Raw genomic sequence first — 20,694 nt, 5'->3', positions numbered from 1 at the left:
AAAAATTCAAACTGTGTGGTCAAACTGTGGTCAAACAATGGTCAAACTAATTATTCTAGAATATTAGTGTTACTAAATAATTATTTTAGTTTTTTTGAATTTTGGTCAAATCTGGTCAAACTATGGCCAAACTATGGTCAAACTGTGGTCAAACAATGGTCAAACTAATTATTCTAGAATATTAGTGTTACTAAATAATTATTTTAGTTTTTTTGAAATTTGGTCAAATCTGGTCAAACTATGGCCAAACTATGGTCAAACTATGGTCAAACTAATTATTCAAGAAATATTAGTGTTACTAATTTTTTAGAACAATAGTTTCAAACTTAAATAGTGAAATGTGTGACTTCACGCTCAAGCTAAATTCCTGAGGTTAATAGGATTGACATCTTACTATTGTCAGGAAAACAACAAGTGCAGACTTGGAAACGAGGGAGAATAGAACCCGGAAGTTAAGCGTGCTCAGGCTGGAGTAGTGAGAGGATGGGTGACCGTCTGGGAAGTTAGATGATTTGGAATGATGAGGGGTGATTAGAGATTAATTGAGCAGCGATGAGGGGTGATTAGAGATTTGAGGTTAAAATAATTCAGAAATTTGAAAATTAGGGAAAAAATCGAAATATTTTTTCGAAAAAATTCAAAAAAACCCACGCTGGTAGTAGTAGCGCGGGTTTTTACCCACGCTACTACTAAAGGACGTAGTAGTAGGATGAGTGGCACCCGCGCTATTGCTATAAGTTAGCTGTAGCGCCTTATTAGTAGCGCCGGCCCCCGCGCTGCTAATAGGCCCAAAACCCGCGCTGCTGCTAGGCTTTTCCCTAGTAGTGACAGGTTGATGCCTGGCGGTTTATAGAGTCCCGGCCGGCTCATACACAACGTGTCTGGCTCGGTGACTGACTAAGCTTGCCTTACAATACAAGTTATACATGTGGCGGTTTATCCTCTTGGGCCTCAAGTCGCCTTTGGGTCTTGGGTCGTCAATAGGCTTGCTATAACCCGCCATCTTTATTGATAAGTCACTAGTGGTATGACCCAGCCCCTCCTGGGCGGTTCATACCCAGTAGTTATATCCCCAACAGTTTATCTTTAAGGTTTATCTAAGAACTAAAATAATAGTTATTTTTATTTAGAGTTATGTAATGCATTATCCTATGGATTATGCGATGGATATTCTTCTAAGTATTAAGCAATAGTTGTTCATTTTATTATGCGGATATAGTTTTGATTAAACCTCTAGTTTATGATGGTTTATTCATGATGAAATTTAAAGTTTGTTATCTATAACATTAAAGCTAAACAACATGAGAAGACTGATAAAACGACTAGTGTGTGGCACTGCTTGGTTATATCGGATGAACTGACTGGATACATTGTGATGTATTAAGTTCGATGGATATAACAGGGCGCGGAGAATATTTTTCGTCAATGTAATGAGTAAATATGATTTACTCGATAAAACATAAGGACTGAAATATTTAAAATAGGTCAAAGGAATTCAGGATGAAGATATAATATCATTATGGCAAAAGATAAACAAGATTCATCTTTCGAGAAGAAATATATCTAGGTCATAAGTGTAGCTAGCAGTTGAATAATTGTGGAATTATTACAATTATCGATCTGCTCTTATTAATTTTTTGGGGATTTGTAATTGAAACAACAAATTATTCACTTAAAAGAGCCACCATCTAAAAGTCTGATAAAAACTATAAAGAGTAATAGAATTTTTCAAACCAATCTTTGATCGTAGTGTTTGTGTTCCTTACACAAAAACAAGGACAAAAGTCTGATAAAAACTATAAAGAGTTATAAAATCTTTGTCGGAGAATGAATGTTTTCCGAGAAAAGGTTTACTTGTTAAAGGAGTAAGTGGGAGGATGATAGAACTTATTGAGATTATTGAATCTCTGGCTTAAGTTGAATCAAAATTAAACCAGAAATGTTTTGGATCAATTTTTCCATAAAACTAAGCAAAGAATATACTACATTAATTAGATGTAGGAGCTTCAGTTAAGACCGTAAAAAAATGCAAAGTTTAGGAAAGATTATCAGACCTACTGAATACCTTATCTTAGAAGAAGACGAAACCTACGCACTACAAGGAAGCAGTGATGGTGCCCGGTTAGAGAGGTATGGCTTAAACCATTGAAATCCAAAGTGAAGTCCATATACAAGGAACAAGTTTTGAACTTAGTGAAACCTTTCGATGGTGTGCTAGGCACAAAATGTAAATGGATTTTCAAACATTCATGGATAATGATCCTAGAAGAAAAGTTTTACAAAAAGGTTTTGTAGGAGTGGAAGAGATGATCTTATCAAATTTTCTTATTAGTAGCAATACAAAAAATATAAATGTTTTACAATATTGAGTGTTGTTTATTGTTCATATATAACAGATGAGTAACAAAACTCTTTTGAAAAGATTTCAAACAGGATGTATATAAGATACAACCACAAGTTTTTGCTAGGAATACATGAATGATATAGATATTTCAAGCCATGTATATCATTTGAAATAAAATATCAAGTAGTTGGAATTTGATAAAGTAATTGGAGAATTTAAACTTTATAAGGAAACTTGTCAATACAATAAGTTTAGTGGGAGCTCTATAACCATTTCTGATCTTACATATGTATGAAATATCACTTGACCAGAGATAATATAAAGTATATTAGCACAAAATATAAAAAAAATCATGTTTCTAAAAATACCTAGAATTATTGGATGAAAATCTATACACATAGATTGAAATATCCGATTATGCTAAGACATGTACTGTGACAAAGTTTTAAAGAAGTTTAAACGGGGAAAATATTTTCTCATAATGTCACATAGCATAACACTGTGTAGATATCCATATTGAATACAATTTATAAGCATGTGTGAATGGATAGAGTTCAATTTGCTTCAGAGATTGAATTCATCCTTTATGCTATCGAATGTACATAGCCATATGTTTCGTATAAACTAATTGTTAGTAGTAAGTACCATAATGAACCTAGAGAGGTTCACGAGGGTGATTGCTTAAAACACTAAGTACCTCAGCTGGACGAAAGTTTTTCCTTTTTTTTCCATGGAGGAGATGAAGAGATTCGTGTAAATAGTTACTGAAATTGTTTGCTGTAAAATTAACACAAACTAACTTCATGACTGATATAAATTAACCATCGGGGTATAAATTTTTGAAATAGTTTCATAAAAGAAACATGATTATGGATTTTATATATGATATAGATTTAGGCTTGAGAAGACTTCAATAGAGTATAATCTGGATCAATAAAAGTTTAATGATATACTATGGTGTAGTTCCAAATATTAACCATATGAAGATGTAGTAAATGGACTATATGGAGATATAGTGTTACTGTCAAATGGACTGTATGGAGATATAGTGTTACCATTAATATACGATAGGAATTACACAGAAAAAAACCAAGATATCACAAGTTTAAGGAGTGTATAAAGTCATGGGAACATGGAGGCGGTGGAGTTGTGCCTATGGGGTCCCCGTGGCCTTGGATCGCGTCCCCTGGTCATGAGTTGGGGGCGGAAGATGCCCATGGGCACCACCTTCCGCCTCTCCGATGCTCCTTGGGACCTTCTAGACATGAAAATATGCAACTTATCTTTTTCTCAGTTTTTTCATCACCGAAAAAATTATCCTCCTGTTAAGTCCAAAAATGAGATAAAATAAATAATGAAACTCCTCACTATCAGCCAGAACTTCTCGAATCCCGACATGGTGGTCAGTCATCTTCGCATGTGCCATCGCTAGGAATGCACTGGTGTTCACGCGAATACTTGTCCCCACAACAAAAATACAGGTCGCTGGCTCACCTGAATTCGAGCCGCTAGCTCTAACGAACGTAATCACCTCCCCTGTGTCATGGTGGCATGGTTGCACATGCCAGAATTGGGGCTAACATATGTGGTGGCCATCGAACAAGAGCGGGGCTGTAGCGCACGGGACCTATTATTGCTCAAGTTCTTCCTCTTGGATAGAAGAAAAAATTGCAGCTCGTGTGATGTAACTTGGAGCCTGAAGGCGGCCACTGTCGTAGCTCATCTTTCAGCCCGAGGAGAAACTGGGACAGAAAAAACATAGGGCTCAAAAATGGGTCGAGCTATAGCAAGTGATATATGTGGGTCTCGAAGTGTCGGTGGTAGTCGTGCATACTACATCCCTCAGGCCTGACCACCAACCAATTGCCAACACTGTAGCAAGAAATACCAGAAAAATTCTCAGCCTCACTTCTACCATGATCTTTTACGTCATGGACGGCCCAAAGAATGTCATGCACGTGCGAACACGCCCAGGACGAAAAACCCATTTTGTCATAACTTTTTGCCGTATAAGTATGAGCCCACCACATTTATGATGATATGTGTTTTTGTCACAATTATAACATGGAAGTGTCACTTCCATGACAGAACAAGTTTCATTTGGGCCATAATGCATATGTGTCTTTTTTTGTAGTGATTTCTCTGAGCTCAATATATTATTGAGACTTGGTGTCTTGTAAGTTGATGTTGTAAAGTTTTGTAGATCAATAAAGCACTCTTTTGTACAACGTTTTCTATCCTTTTACTCTTGGATTGTAAAAGCATATGCCAAGATGATTTCTTGTGCTGGCATGTGCGGCTGTCTGTCTGGATACGGTGGTAATTCACTGTACCCAAACAAGGTCCTATAGATACATTGAAGACATATAAAATGACACTATGCAATGTAATAAGTAGCATGCATATTTCGCATTGACGCATATATAAACAAATATAAAAAAGTAAATAGTTTAATATATTTATTTAATGTGTTTAATATTGTTTTTGCATAATTCATAGCAGAAACGCGAGATCTTCAGATTTCCTAATATTTTGTGATATATTGTTTTTTAACATGATATATAAAGCATCTGCTTGCATTTATGCAATATATTTCAATATATGAACATTTATAACCCTTCGTATCCCACCCACCCACCACCAATCGACACTCTCCCCCGATACTCTATTTCGCCAATGTTCTTCTTCCCGTCCACCCTCAATCACCTCTCTCATGCTACCCAACACACCCTTCTATCAATATAGAAGCGAGCAATATTGCATATCTGGAAAGATGGATCATTATTTAATAAAATCTCCCAATATTAGTTTGCCATATTTATTTGAGTGGAGAGCGGTGCAGATTTTGCATCGTGAATGCGATGGAGATTGGCTGACCATGAGCTACGTCTCCCCTTCGGCCCGCTATATATAACACAACATAATCAGGGTACAAGGCACACCAGCACCAAGCAGTCAAGCAGCAAGAGCGGAAAGATCTCCGTTCTCTTCCTCCTCGACCTCCTCGTCCTCCGTCTCATCCACTGTAATTTCTGACCTTATTAGCCTTCATATCCCTATCCCATCCTTTGTTTCTTGATCTGTTTTCATCATCCACCCTTTGTAGTTTTTGTTTCCATGTATTATATACATGAGTTTACAAGAGGTGAGGTTATATATGTGTAGGGTGTAAGTAGTTCATTTGATCTATATAGTACACTTGTGTTGACATCCATGTTTATGCCTCTATATATACGTGTTGCCATTTTTATGGTTTATTTTCTAAGTTGATGTTATTTGGTTGCGTCTATTTTTTGGAGCTACATGATTTCGTAAATAGAAAGAACATGCAAAATTAAGCATTCATATAACAATTGATCAATCTATATGACGGAAGGTACCAGATTTCTTCTGTCACTTTTTCATTATGTTTTGGGAATTTTATATTAGTGAAACTATTATGTCACTAATTAATATTAATAATTTCCTTGCGTGTATTTGGAATGAGTGTGTAAGGGAATAACTAATTTCTTTATTCTATTTTCAGATTCGTTTAGCTGATCATGGCATCCAAGGTCCAAGGATCCTCCTCCATGAAGGCACTAGTTGTTGAGGACAACACAGTTCAAAGGATGGTCCTCTCAATGAAGTTACGCAATTTTGAATCTGAGATTACTCATGCCATGAATGGAAAAGAAGCAGTTGACCTATTCCTTGAGGGGAAGAAGTTTGACATTATTTTTTGTGACAAGGACATGCCCATCATGACTGGTCCTGAGGTGCTTTGCTTCCCCTTTGGATATTCAATGTTTTTACAATTTTTTAGAAATGTACTGATCTGAACATAAGTCCTTGTTTTAAGTTTGCAAATAAACTATTTTTTGTTGTTGTGTTGCTTAATAGGCAGTTGTAAAGATCCGTGCTATGGGGGAAACTGATGTGAAGATTGTTGGGATGTCAGCTGATGACGATGCCATGGAGGTGTTCATAAGTGCTGGTGCTGATGTTTTTGTGCCCAAACCAATCAATGTTCAGGATCTCGAGTCTATAATTAAGGAAGTCATTAACAAGAAGAAGAACACCATGGTCTAGCACAATCAAACTTCCTTGAGCGATGGAGGAAAAAAATCTACTCATGGAACTATGTTTTCTTATGTATGCATTGTCATGTTGCTTAGTTTTATGTTGTTTAATTTCGAAAGATTAATGTTAAATTTCATTCGTTCTAAACAAGAAGAACATGAGGCACTATCCTTGATTCCAAGGCATTGATATATTTCTTGATCGGCACCAATATAAATAGGGCGCAATGTAATAGATATCATACATATTTGTCCATTGTCACTTTGATAAAAAAATACCAAAAAGAACTAGTTACAAAATTTATTTGCCAACTTTAATCGAGGGTATGTTTTGCCCAATTTCTAGGAGAGAGGCTCGTGGCTACTTGAGATTGTTTTAACATTTCGTGAGACATTGATTTTTAACACAATACTCTGAAGTACATCCTTGCGTTTATAAACCTCCACAAATAATTTTCTAATATATTTCTGTTTCTAAATATCTATAAACCTACTTTTCCATCCCTCCTGCCCTGAGTGCCTCTCTCGCATGATTCATCGTTGCTCTTCGTCCCATCAGCCTTCCCTAATCGTACATCCATTCTCTCATGCTACCCAACGCATCTCTTTGTCGTCGCATAAGCCAGCAATACAACATTTCCAAAGATGTGCATCATTAATGTATATATATATATAATCTCCCAATATTCATTTGCCACATTTATGTGAGCAGAGAATGGATGATTTTGCATCGTGAAGGAGGTGCAGATTCGCTGGCCATGGGATAGGACTCCCCTTTGCCCCTGTATAAGTACCATGGTATACTCAGGGTGCAAGGCACACTACACCCAAATAGTGAAGCGGCAAAAGAGGAAACATATCCATTCGACTCATCTAGCTCTATTATAAGCTCTTGCTTCAGCCTACATTTCCCTATTTCATCCTTTGTTTTTATACCTTGTTTTATCATCCAACTTGTAGTAGTTTTGTATCCATGTTTTACAAACATGAGTTTATAAGAGGTGATGGTATTTGTGTGTAGAGTGGAAGTAGTTCATTTTGATCTATATTGTACATTTTTTGTTGGCATCCATGTTTATGCCTCTATATATACAAGTTTAAGGAGTGTATAAAGTCAGGGGAACATGGAGGCATCCATGTTAATTTATGCCTCCTAAAGTACTCAGAGCTCATTTAGATCTCCATAATTAACAAACAAATGAAAATGGTAGAATTTCTTTTGCTGTTCAAAATGAAAAAACAAAAAATGGACAAAGAAAAGTGTTGTTGCTTCCAACCGGCCAACCCATTCATTCATTTTCCCAACTAGTCACCAACCATAAGAATAACAAATGTTAAACCAGTTGAATTTGGTCATCAACCCTAAGCCATCCATGCAAAATTTTGGCCAGTAACCACCAGAAAGCACATGGTCTCAGTCTTCAGCCATAATTACTTTCTTTGAGTTTGTTGAAAGAAAGCACTGGCTCTGACACCAACATTTTTTGTAGTTGGGTGAGCATGAAATTGCAGGGGTTGGAAAGGTGTACGAGAAGCTCACTTTGCTACCCCCTCATCAACTCCAGTAGCCCATAAAGTCAGTTCTTGTGGGTGATCTGAAATTGGCCGATTTCAAGCAAGTCCTAGCAAATAAAGGTTTACAGGTATGTCTCTGATTTTTATTTTGAATTTATGATATTACACCCCTTAGTATTCCTATCCTTCATGTTTGGCTTTGGAATGTGCATCAAATGGATATCTCTGGTTATATATACTTGAGACCGAAATCTAATGCTAAGAAATTCCTTCCAGGTTTAGTTTGCTGGGGGTGCTCTACGATGCTGCGAGTACATCACCGTATGCAAGATTGGTGATTCTAACCAGAAGGTAAACTAATTAGTAGAGCTGCTATACATTTAGCAGCAATTTTCATCAATCATATTTTTTGTGGCCACACTTTGGTTGGCATTGTCCTTGAACAACAGAATGACACAATGAAAGATACTCCAAATCAAGCATGATAAGCTGCTTTTAAATTTGGGATTTTTACATCTGTGCCCCTGGTTCCTTAGCTCTACTTATTCATCCCCGCACTCTTAACTTTTGCTCAATTTTCCCCACTCCCTTGCCAGAAACCCTCATAACTGGGCACAACGGACGTTGCCGTCGGGTCAAAGGCTTTGATCTTTAACTCTGGCTAGTGGGGCCACGTTGGATTGTGCCGCGTTGGGTGGGGTCGCTGTTCGACCATTGGGCCGTGGTTTCGTTGTGCCGTCCCTTGCATTAAACGTTTGCACGCGCCGCCAGGACAGAAGCCTGCTATGCATGCACCCAGCAAACCCTGCCTGCATGCACCGATGCCACGATCCCACGATGCATCGACCGAGCCTGCATGCGCCGATGTGTCTGCCACGACGCACTGACCGAGCAGCTTTCTTGCATGCCAGCCGCCATAGATGAAGCGATGGTCACTGCCGCTGGCTTCTCTCTTCTAGCTAGGTGGCTACATATTTGTGTCTCGTGTAAAAAAGAGCCACTCCCTTTCTTAGTTGTACTCATTCATACCTACCAACAACGCTTGCTTGCATGCACTAGCTAGGTGGTTACTAACAAGGGAACCCTACTAACAAGACGAGCTCTCTAAGAAAATAATTAACAAATATGCAGTCCCAATATGTAGATAGGCCCAACAAGCCCATAGCACGATCACATAGCTCAAACTAGGAAGAACTTAATTATAGAATAGATAGAAAACTTAATAATATAATTTAAGAAAAGGGCCAACAAGCCCATAGCAACTCCAACATAGTTCAATTACAACTTAACATAACATAGACTAAAAAAATATAGAGGGTTTAGAACCCTAGCCGCCGCCTTCTCCACCTCGCTCCTCCTCCGGGCACCCTTTTCACCGCTCCTCCGGGGTGTTGTCGATGGGGTACGGAAGAGTGTACATGCACGTCGCGGTGGGGAAGATGTTGTTGTACTCCGTGAACCTGTTGTAGGTGGTGAAAGCGATGAACTCGGAGCCACACCAAAACACCCGGCTGAGGAGGTAGAAGGTGTCGAATGTGTTGGTGAAGTGGGAAAGGAGAGCAACCACCACCCGGTTTTGGATGACCTCCTCGACGCGGAACATCGTTGGAGATCCCCTCGGGAGGTGGTGGTAGCCGGATGCGAGGAAGAACTCAGTGAAGTTCCTTGCGGTCCTCAGCCTTGATATCGCCCACACACGTAGTGTGCGATCAACGTACACGCCGGTAGGGTAGAGCCTCTCCGGCACGGTGGGTAGGAAGCGGTAGGTTGGTCCGGTGTACTGCATGGCTGAGGGATCTGTAGAAGATGGAGAAGGGGTCAAAGAGCAAGAATGGCCGATGGACAAGGGATGGCAGAGGCAGAGGGTGGCTTAAATAGCTGTAGTGCTACGTGTTATTTGGCCGTGGCAATAACGGGGTCAAATGTGAAGTTAGTAGCCCGTTTTCAAACCCACTGCAGCATCGGGAGTGTACACGCGTGGGAAATGGTGGTTTGAAAAGAAGAAGAAAAAGAAGCTAATTGCACATGTGGGAATCTGTGGTCAAACCCTATATTATATGAACAAAAAGAGACAATTTTTGAAGAGCTTGTGGCCATTTTGAATGATAAAAATAAATTTGGCCCTTAAAAATTTGGTCATTTTGCGTGATAAAAAGAGATAGAGGGCTTGTGGCTATTATACAAATGCAAAATGACCCATTTGGTGATAGTTTGTGGCCATTTTACATGATAAAAATAAATTTAGCCCTTATAAATCTTGTCATTTAACATTTGTATAGAAAAAAAATAATGATGCAAAAAACAGAGCAAACGATGCAAAAATACAGAACCAGCACGTTCACAAAAAACAGAGGAAACGATGCAAAAAAAAAGGATGCAATTCGACGACCCAGAGCTTGGTTTCCTTTTGGGCCCAGTAACAATGTTTTTTTCACGGAGTCAGTGGTGGGCGAGCAACCGAGCACAACCAATAGGATCGCTTCTGGCGGATTGCCCCACGATCCAACGATGCGGAGCCGTCGTTGTGAGCTAACAGCACGGAGCCTGCACACAGCCAGCCCACCTAGTTCCTTCTAGAAGGCCTAATCTGAGGGCTGTCTCTTGGCGCGAGGGTATGATCGGACGGCTGACGTTGGGAGCTAGGGTTAGGCGAAACCCCGCGGGGTTTAGAGGGGTTTTGAGCTGGTCAACGGGGTTTCGAAGGCTTTGACTGAGCATAATTAATTTTAAAAAATCAAAAAAAGATGAAACCTTCACCGTTCGTTGTTTTATAAGACAAACTAACGAGGAAAAAAAAATACTAAACTTGGTCTATGGTCATTTTCATGAAAAAACCCTAGCTGGCACGATCGAGGTCAAATGAGCACCATTAATTCAAAAAAAAATATAAAACCTGCGCACAATGTTGTCTTATGTGACATGTTACCAACCAAAAATCATAAACTTGCTCTACGGTCATTTTCATGAGAAAACCTTCACACATATGAGCTATCATGTACATGGTTTCATAGAGTTCAAGGAGAGGAGGTGGTGTTATCTTCTGTTTTTTAAAAATAAAAAAATAACTAAAGCTTTATTTTAAAGTGAATAAAAAGATCTGAAGTTAGTTTTCCATTTTCATATTTCAAAACATGTTTTTAATAGTTTTTATATTAAAGCATATGTTTTAAAAAAATGTAAAAATATGAAGATTAATTCAAAAAATAGTGAAACTTTGAATCTACACTATGGAAAGTGAATATGTGTTAATAAAAAACATTTGGCTCATTTAGAGTAGGTTCAAAAAAACTTGATTACAAATGGGTTGTTTACCCTAGCCTGGGAGCTCATTTGGAGCACATTTTCTCAAATTCAAATTTATTTGACCTCCTCTAAATCACTTCAAATTTTTCACACATGATCTCGTACACAAACATAGATAGTTTGTCAAGGTTTTACTTGTTTTTGCGTTTTCTTGAATTTGTATTGTCCAGGTTTGCCAAGGTTTACATGATCTCATTTGGAGCATGCATTTGATTTCCAACACAACATGTGTGATCATTGCAGCACCTAAGATCATAGTTCGTTTGGGTCGGCGCGGGCAAAAGTGCTAAAACGGGTCAGGGAGGATAAAAATAAGCTGCAGGATTCCAACACCCTGTTGGGCGAAGAACTGAAAGATGTTCGAGCCCAGCTAGCTGACTTCATGAAGGAAAATAAGAGGCTACAAGGAGGCATATTCAGTATTCTTTTGAATTTACCTCTGTGCAATTCGGCGAAGAAAAGAACTAACGGATTTATGTCTGCAGGTATGCTGACTGGCCGTCCCGAAGAGGAAATGTCCGTATCTTCAGGCGATCGGCTACAAGAGCTGTCGCAAATACACAAGCGAGATCGGCATGCAATGCGGAGTGTTGCCAAGGCCTTGTGGCCAGCCGCCTCCCCTCCAGAAAGTATGGAGGAACTTGTACAGCTATTCAGAGGAGCGCGGAGGCGTTTCCGATTATGGAAGATATCAACTTGCCCAGAAGGTGCGCGAGAGGCCTGGGCCATGGTGAAGACACGTTACACCAAGTTGATCCAAATCATATGGCCCGGGTTGGACCTCTACGGTTGGAGGGAAAAGATATTCCCATTAGTTTGGTATATGACCGGGTAAAAATAGCCGGAAAATATTCCCAACATGATTGTAAGTTAGACAACCTGTTAGATGGCATAGAGGAGGGAGTTTTTGAGTCCCAGTGACTATGTACTTTCATTGACATATTTGACCCTAGCCGGATTGTAAAACGGTCGTCATGGCAGACCTTTTGGCTTTGACCTCTGTACCCGAAGGTATGGAGTGCTTCCGAATACCTGAGCGGCAAGATAGATCGGGGTATGCGTGGAAACCAGGCGTAGGGGTCATAGTTGCTTGAACAAACAAGTTGAATCCGGCTAGCTATGTTATATTACATTGTAATTGTAAGAAACATCTTCCAGGGAGAATAGTTCCGTTAAGGGTTCCTTTCCCTGGGTGAACATGCGTGAATATGCATGTCCGAACTATGATTGAAAAATCGCAGTATACGTGGCATCTGGGGGTTCACAGTGTAATGGGTGAAAATGTCTTTAGTCCGCCGACCGAATATTCCCTTAAGAACGCTAGCTTTCGGCTTCACCCAGTCCGAGGTACACATCCGGATGACCCGGCAGTAACAATCACAGAGGTGCTCCCTTTATGCCCTAGCCGAACAAAGGGGAACGTAGGGCATAAGCATAGGAGCCAGGCAACCCAGCTTGGCCAAAACTTCATTCATAACGATGCATATAATGGCAAAGAAAAGGTACATATGAGGAAAAGACACATATGTGGTGAGCTTGATGCCCAGAAATTAATAATAAGCTTTTGTACAAGTAGCTCCCAGGTATTATGGGCGTACATATTTAAGTATGTGTACGTCGTAGGTGCGCGGTTTAGCCACACGAGAGCTTTAAAGCTAAACAAGCAAAAAGAGATAAAAAGTAATGGAAACAAAAGGGAGAAGAAGACGAACAAAGAGTTCGGCTCTAGGCGTAGAATCTTAGGAGTCTGGCCGCGTTCCATGGGTTCGGCTCTAGGCGATTGTTTGATGCATCATGCAGGCGGTATGCTCCTCCGGTGAGAACTTTTTCAATGATGAAGGGACCCTCCCACTTGGGCTTGAGTTTGTCCTTTTTCTTCTCTGGCAAGCGCAGAACGAGTTCGCCAACATTATATGTCTTGGCCCACACTTCTCTGCTTTGATATCTGCGAGCCTGCTGTTGATAAAATGCGGAACGGGCTTTTGCGATGTTGCGCTCCTCCTCCAGGGCATCTATGCTGTCCTGTCGATCAATCTCGGCCTCTATCTCTTCATACATGCGCACTCGAGGTGAGTCATGAATAATGTCGCAGGGTAACACAACCTCTGCGCTGTACCCCATGAAGAAGGGTGTATATCCGATAGTGCGATTGGGCGTGGTCCGCAGCCCCCAGAGTACGGAGTCGAGCTCCTCAACCCAGTGCTTTTCTGATTCTTTCAAAGACTGCACTAGTCTAGGCTTGATGCCGCTCATAATAAGACCATTGGCTCATTCGACTTGACCGTTTGTTTGTGGGTGATAGACGGAGGCATAATCGAGCTTAATGCCTAGATTAGCACACCAGGTTTTCACCTCATCGACTGTGAAATTGGAGCCGTTATCGGTGATGATGCTGTGTGGAACACCATAACGGTGCACAACACCGGATATGAAGTCTATTACCGGTCTGGCTTCGGCCGTTTTAACTGGTTTGGCCTCTATCCACTTAGTGAATTTATCCACCATGACCAACAAATATTATTTCTTGTGGCTTCCTCCTTTATGGGGTCCGACCATATCAAGCCCCTAGAAAGCAAAAGGCCAAGTGATGGGGATTGTTTGTAGAGCAGTGGGTGGCATATGGCTTTGGTTGGCAAAAAGCTGGCATCCGACACAATGTTGGACAAGGTCCTGTGCATCTGCTCGGGCCGTCGGCCAATAGAAACCTGTACGGAAGGCCTTACTTACAAGGGTCTGAGCCACGGCATGGTGACCACCGAGACTGGCATGAATTTCCGCCAAGAGCAGCCGTCCATCTTCTTCGGTGATACATCTTTGGAGTACTCCGGTAGCACTTTTCTTGTAGAGCTCTCCGTCATGAACCTTGTAGGATTTCGACCGCCAAAAAATACAGCGAGCCTCATTCTGATCTTCAGGGAGATCTCTCCTATTAAGGTAGGCCAAGAAGGGTTCGGTCCATGGGGCAATGACTGCCATGATAAGATGGGCCGATGGTGTTATTTCGGCGGCTGAGCCCTCGATGATATCAGTATTATGTTCGGAATCTAGGGGTATAATCGGGTCTGGAGTGGTGTTGCCGCTCTCCCCTTGCCACACCACGGATGGCCTGAAGAGCCTTTCTAGGAATATGTTAGGTGGGACAGGGTCGCGCTTAGCGCCGATGCGAGTGAGGACATCCGCCGCTTGATTACTTTCTTGAACCACATGATGAAACTCGAGCCCCTTGAACCGAGCTGACATTTTGAGAACGAAGTTACGATAGGCTGCCATCTTCGAATCTTTGGTGTCGAAGTGTCCATTTATTTGGGATATTGCAAGGTTTGAATCCCCGCGCACCTACAGGCGTTGTATGCCCATGGAGACGGCCATCCCAAGACCATGCAGTAAGGCCTCGTATTCGGCTGCATTGTTGGAGTCAATGTATAATATTTGGAGTATGTACTAAACTGTATCTCTAGTGGGGGATGTTAAGACAACGCCCGCTCCTAAGCCTGCCAGCATTTTGGAGCCATCTAAGTGCATGACCCAGTTGCAATATGTGCCATACTCTTTAGGGAGTTCAGCCTCTGTCCATTCGGCGACAAAGTCGGACAATACTTGGGATTTAATGGCCCGGCGCGGTTTGTATGTTATGTCGAATGGAAGTTGCTCGGTGGCCCACTTAGCAATCCGACCTGTGGCATCGCGATTGTTAATTATGTCATTCAGTGATACTTTGGAAGCCACCGTGACCGATCACTCTTGGAAGTAGTGTCGCAGCTTCCGGGATGCCATGAAGACCGCATATACTATCTTTTGGTAATGAGGGTAACGAGATTTGCATGGTGTGAGGACAGTGGATACGTAGTATACCGGCTTCTGAAGCGGGAATTTGTGTCCGTCCTCCTCTCGCTCGACGACGAGAACCATGCTCACCACTTGGTGTGTTACGGAGATGTATAATAACATTGCTTCGCCAACACTCGGCGCGGCCAGGATTGGGTTACTCGCTAAAAGAGCCTTTGTTTCTTCTAGTTCGGCCATTGCCGCATCCGTCCACTCGAAGTGGTTAGTGCATCGGAGAAGGCGATACAGTGGAAATGCCTTTTCTCCTTATCTGGAGATAAAGCGGCTTAAAGCTGCCACGCATCTGGCTAGTTTTTGGACCTGTTTAAGGTCAGTTGGTATAGCCAATTGTGACAAAGCCCGGATTTTGGCTGGATTGGCCTCAATTCCTCTATTGGAAACGATGAAGCCCAACAGTTTTCCGGCAGGAATGCCGAAAACACACTTTTTCGGATTGAGCTTGATGTCATATGCACGGAGGTTGTCGAATGTGAGACTTAAGTCATCTATTAGTGACTCGACATGTCTAGTCTTGATGACTACGTCATCCACATATGATTCAACTGTCTTGCTAATTTGTTTCTCCAGAAATGTTTGAATCATGCGTTGGTAGGTGGCGCCAGTGTTTTTGAGCCCGAAGGGCATAGTGTTGAAGCAGAAAGGCCCGTATGGGGTAATGAATGCCGTTGCGGCTTGACCAGACTCCTTCATTTTGATTTGATGGTATCCGGAGTATGCTCGAGGAAACACAATGAGTCGTGTCCTGTGGTAGCATCAATAATCTGATCGATGCGAGGGAGGGGGAAGGGATCCTTAGGGCATGCCTTGTTGAGGTCTTTAAAATCGACGCATAGGCGCCAGGATTTATCCTTATTTGGCACCATCACCAGGTTTTCTAGCCAGTCCAGATGTTTTATTTCTCTGATGAATCCAGCCTCGATTAACTTGGATAGTTCCTCCTCCATGGCTTGTCGTTTGGGTTCGGAAAAGTGCCGCATTGTTTGCTTGACCGGTTTATATCCCTTCAGTATGTTAAGGTTGTGTTAGGCCATCCTGCGTGGGATTCCTGGCATATCAGAAGGGTGCCATGCGAATATGTCCCAGTTCTTGCGCAGGAACTCTCGTAGCGCAGCGTCGACTGTTGGGCCGAGTTGTGCCCCGATGGATGCTATCTTCTTGGGGTCCGTCGGGTGGACTTGAAATTTGACTATTTCATCTGCTGGTTTAAAGGAGGTGGATTTGGGTCGCTTGTCTAGGATTACATCATCCCTATCCAAAGTGGAGCGCAGCACGGTTAACTCTTCGGCCGCAAGGGCTTCAGACAATGCCTCGAGGGCCAGGAATGCGGTTTTGTTTTCAACGCGGAGTGCTATGTCCATATCGCTGGCAAGAGTGATCATACCATTGTGCCAGGCATCTTGAGCTTCATGTACCCATAATGAGGTATAGCTTGGAAGCGTGTAAATGCATCTCACCCCAATAGGGCGTGATATCCGCTGTTGAAAGGGGCCACTTGGAAGGTTATCTCTTCGGATCGATAGTTCTCCGGCGTGCCGAACACCACGTCAAGTGTGATTTTTCCCACACATCGTGCCTCCCGACTAGGAATGATTCCTCGGAAGGTTGTGCTGCTTTGCTCAATGCGGCTCCTGTCTATTTCCATTTTGTTGAGTGTATCCTCGTAGATGAGGTTTAGTCCGCTACCGCTGTCCATGAGAACTTTGGTGAGCCGAAAGCCGTCCACAATTGGATTGAGGACCAAGGCGGCCGGTGCCCGGACTGTACGGAATTTTGGTTCGTCACTGCCATTGAAGGTTATGGCCATGTCATTCCAAGGGTTTGTTGCCGTGACTTGGCAGCCTTCGGCGAGGTCGCGGAGGGCCCTTTTGCGCCGATTGTTTGAAGCAAAAGTCTCAAAGACCATCAATACGCTGAGGTCGTTGTCTTCCGGGGGATGTTGCTCTAGGGTATTTTTGGTGAGGATATCCTCGCCGCTCTTGGCCACTTGCCGGAGTATCCAACATGCTCTAAGGATGTGGGTTGGTATGGTGTCCGGTGTTGTGTGTATTTTGCATGGCCTATCGAGCCATCCCTCCAGAACGGTTCCGCGCCCCTTGATGTGCTTAGATTTATTTACTATTGGTTCGGGTGCCCCGCGAGGGTGCATCCTTTTTGCCCGGACGAACAGTTGAGTGGAAACCGGTGGTTCCTAGAGAGCTACCTGAGTTCTCCAGGCGCTTTCCATTGCGCAGTACTTCTATATGATGGTTGCCAAGTCAGTGAAGTGTAATACGCGATGGCGGTTGATGGCGTTGAGGATTCCTACGTCCATGCAATTATTGCAGAATGCTGAGATCGCGTCTTTGTCGCAGCAATCTTTAATCTTGTCTTTGACATGGAGGAATCTGGCCCAAAAGTGATGGACTGTTTCCTGAGACTGCTGTCGTATGTACATGAGATCACGTATATCTGGGTGGGTGGGTGGCTTTAAATCCGAACCCTGACCCAATTTGGGATCTGGAGTTTGAGAAATCTCCGAGCTTAATAGTTCGGGCTCCGGGATATCAACTGGTTTTTCAGGCCCATCATCTGATTCTAAGTTCGGATGACATGTCACGTCATTCCACGGACAAGTATCCTGCTTTTCGAGATCGGAAATCCAAACATAGTTCGTCCTCAATATAGAGGAAGAGTTGTCGTCTTGCTCCTCAACTACCGCTATCTGATGGGTGATCGGTGGAGATTTGATTTCTCTCTAATCGGGTTTAAGCCCAATCCGATCATAGTTTGTAGCGACCCCCAAAGCAGCGATGTGATCTAGGAGTTCATTTAAAGATGACAACCCTGTCGGATCCATCCGTTTGGAGTATTCGGAGTCAACATGGAGGTGATTTTATATGACCCGAGAAGTCATCGTCGGCTTAACGGCCATACGGGCGGTCATGGTAAAGCCGCCTAGCCGGAGGGTTTGGTCTGAGGTCAGGGCTTCTCCGGAGGTGATACTGTCTTTGATAACAAGGCGAGCCATCAATCCTGTCTTCGACGTCACAGCGGAACTCTCAATGAAAGCACCAATGTCGGTGTCAAAACTAGTGGATCTCGGGTAGGGGGTCCCGAACTGTGCGTCTAAGGTCGATGGTAACAGGAGACAGGGGACACGATGTTTACCCAGGTTCGGGCCCTCTTTATGGAGGTAATACCCTAATTCCTGCTTGATTGATCTTGATGAATATGAGTATTACAAGAGTTGATCTACCACGAGATCGTAATGGCTAAAACCCTAGAAGTCTAGCATGTATGATTATTCTTGTCCCATGGACTAAATCCTCCGGTTTATATAGACACCGGAGGGGACTAGGGTTGTACAAAGTCGGTTATAGAGAAAGGAATCTTCATATTCAAATGCCAAGCTTGCCATCCACGCCAAGGATAGTCCCATCCGGACACGGGTGAGAGTCTTCGGTCTTGTATCTTCACAGCCCATCAATCCGGCCCATGTCCAACAGGCCGGACGCCAGAGGACCCCTTAGTACAGGACTCCCTCAGTAGCCCCCGAACCAGGCTTTCAATGATGATGTGTCCGGCGCGCAGATTGTCTTCAGCATTGCAAGGCGGGTTCCTCCTCTGATGACTTCAAAGAGATGTATTCGGCCTTGCATTTAATGTTGTACCTATCGGCTTCTGTGCATCCATGACTTCAGCTTCCACATGTCGAGCGAATACGAGAGGTCGGGGCATTTTTTGCACATAACACCCCGACCATGTAAGAAAAGCGTCTATTTAAAGGGATTGGATCTCAGATCCGTTCCACATCACGCGGAAAAATCCTCAGAGCTTGCTAAGAGGAACCACTCCAACATGGCTAGCGCTCCCAGTTCTTCCTCCCGTCCCCACGGCTCCGAAAAAGGTGATTGGGAGAGCTGTTCCGTATCCCACACTCAGCTGGTGAAGCTGCAAACACAGGGATTTCTTCCCCCCGCAGATCTAGTTCCCGTTGGAGTAGGATTGACTTCATTCAATGGCGGGGCTCAGGTTGAGAATTTGCCCAATCCATCAGGGGGGAATGAGTGTGCTTCGTTCCCTACTTACTAAGAGGCATCGGATTTCCAATCCATCCGTTCCTCCGAGGACTTCTGGAGTATCATGGCCTCTAACTGCACAATTTCACTCTTGCCTCCATCCTGCACATCACGGGTTATGTTGCTCTCTGAGCTAATCCTGGGCTGTGAGGCCCATTTTGAATTATGGAGGAAACTATTCTGCCTCGTCCCTCGTAACCAAGAGGGATCAATATTTGAAGTGGGCGGAGCCGAGGTATGGCGCATCCCCAGGACCGGATACCTACCCGGCACGCTGAAGAAGGCGTCTGAAGAGTGGCCTTCCGAGTGGTTCTATATTGAGGACATCGCCCTTCCTGACCCAGTCCGAATGGGTCTGCCCGAATTTTCAAGCGCTCCGTTGAAGAAACGCCACAGCTGGTGCCCTCAGAGCCTCGATGTGTCTGCCTCGGCACGTTCCGACACCGCTGACCCGTCTCGATGATGTCGGTGCAGGTGTCCGGCTCAGGGCCCGATTCACTGATCTTGCGGATGAAAACGTGGATTCCGCCGAAGGGGACCCGATACCCGTAATCAATTGAGCCGACCTCGGGGCCCTAGCCCGCGTCGTCGATGTAGAGCTTGTCACGACGGCTCTTGGTCATCTGGCCCACAGCGTATCCCTTGATCCCTGCGAAGTTGCCCTTCAAGAACTCGAAACCACCATGTGCCAGCCCCACGGTGGGCGCCAACTGTCATGGACTTGACACGACAGATGTCCTAGCAGAAGGACTTAATCATGGAGCCACCGCAACTAGGTTAGCTTAAAGGGGTTAATCAGGACAAAGGACGCAGAGAGTTTATAATGGTTCAGCCCCTCGTGGTGGAGGTAAAGGCCTACTCCAGTTGGGATTGTATTTCTTGGGTTTCGATTACCAGGGAGCGAATACGCTTGACCTAGTTCTCGATCTCTTGTTTCTTGAGTTAACCCGCCGCCAGGTCACCCCTTTTATATACACGCACTACTAGGGAAAAGCCTATACACAGAAAGTTACTAGTATAGCGAGGGTTAAAAACCCTCGCTACTGCTACTTACCAGTAGCGCAGGTTTTTAAACCTCGCTGCTACTAAGTTGATAGCAGTAGCGCGGGGTTTTAACCCTCGCTACTACTAAGCGGTCTCTACCGTGCCTCCCGGGACATGCCATAGTAGTAGCGCGGGCTTTTAAAACCTCGCTACTACTAAGTTTGATAGCAGTAGCGTTGGTTTTTAGCCCTCGCTACTACTAAGTGGTGCCATAGTAGTAGCGAGGGGGTAAAAAACTGCGCTACTACTAAAGGTCCCATTTTCAAACTCTACCCCCCCTGTGGATCGCCTTTTCAGTTTAAAAAAATAAATAAAAGAAAATGATGAAAATGTCAAAAAAATAAAAGAAAATAAGTTTCCCATGTGATATGTGGTCTAGTTGTTGGGAAAATTTGCAAATATGAATTTCGACTTTATTCGCAAAATCTCTTGAGAATTTGTAAAAATCGGCATAACTTTTGCATACTAACTCGGATGGAAAAGTTTTTTATATGAAAAATCATCTACTTGAAAAGTTACATCC

The 20,694-nt window shown here is 43.1% G+C and overlaps 1 protein-coding gene across 1 annotated transcript; it reads left to right on the top strand.

Annotated features, from left to right (window-relative positions):
* The first annotated feature begins 5,886 nt into the window (after positions 1 to 5,886).
* Positions 5,887 to 6,415, top strand: LOC123117313 (two-component response regulator ORR42-like). The gene is made up of 2 exons (XM_044538090.1): positions 5,887 to 6,102; positions 6,227 to 6,415. The coding sequence occupies exons 1-2, from the start codon at positions 5,887 to 5,889 to the stop codon at positions 6,413 to 6,415; spliced, it is 405 nt and encodes a 134-aa protein (XP_044394025.1).
* The last annotated feature ends 14,279 nt before the right edge of the window (positions 6,416 to 20,694 follow it).

The sequence above is a fragment of the Triticum aestivum genome, chromosome 5B (assembly GCF_018294505.1).
Source record: "Triticum aestivum cultivar Chinese Spring chromosome 5B, IWGSC CS RefSeq v2.1, whole genome shotgun sequence".
NCBI classification, from domain to species: domain Eukaryota; kingdom Viridiplantae; phylum Streptophyta; class Magnoliopsida; order Poales; family Poaceae; genus Triticum; species Triticum aestivum.
This window is presented reverse-complemented; position numbering and strand designations above follow the sequence as displayed.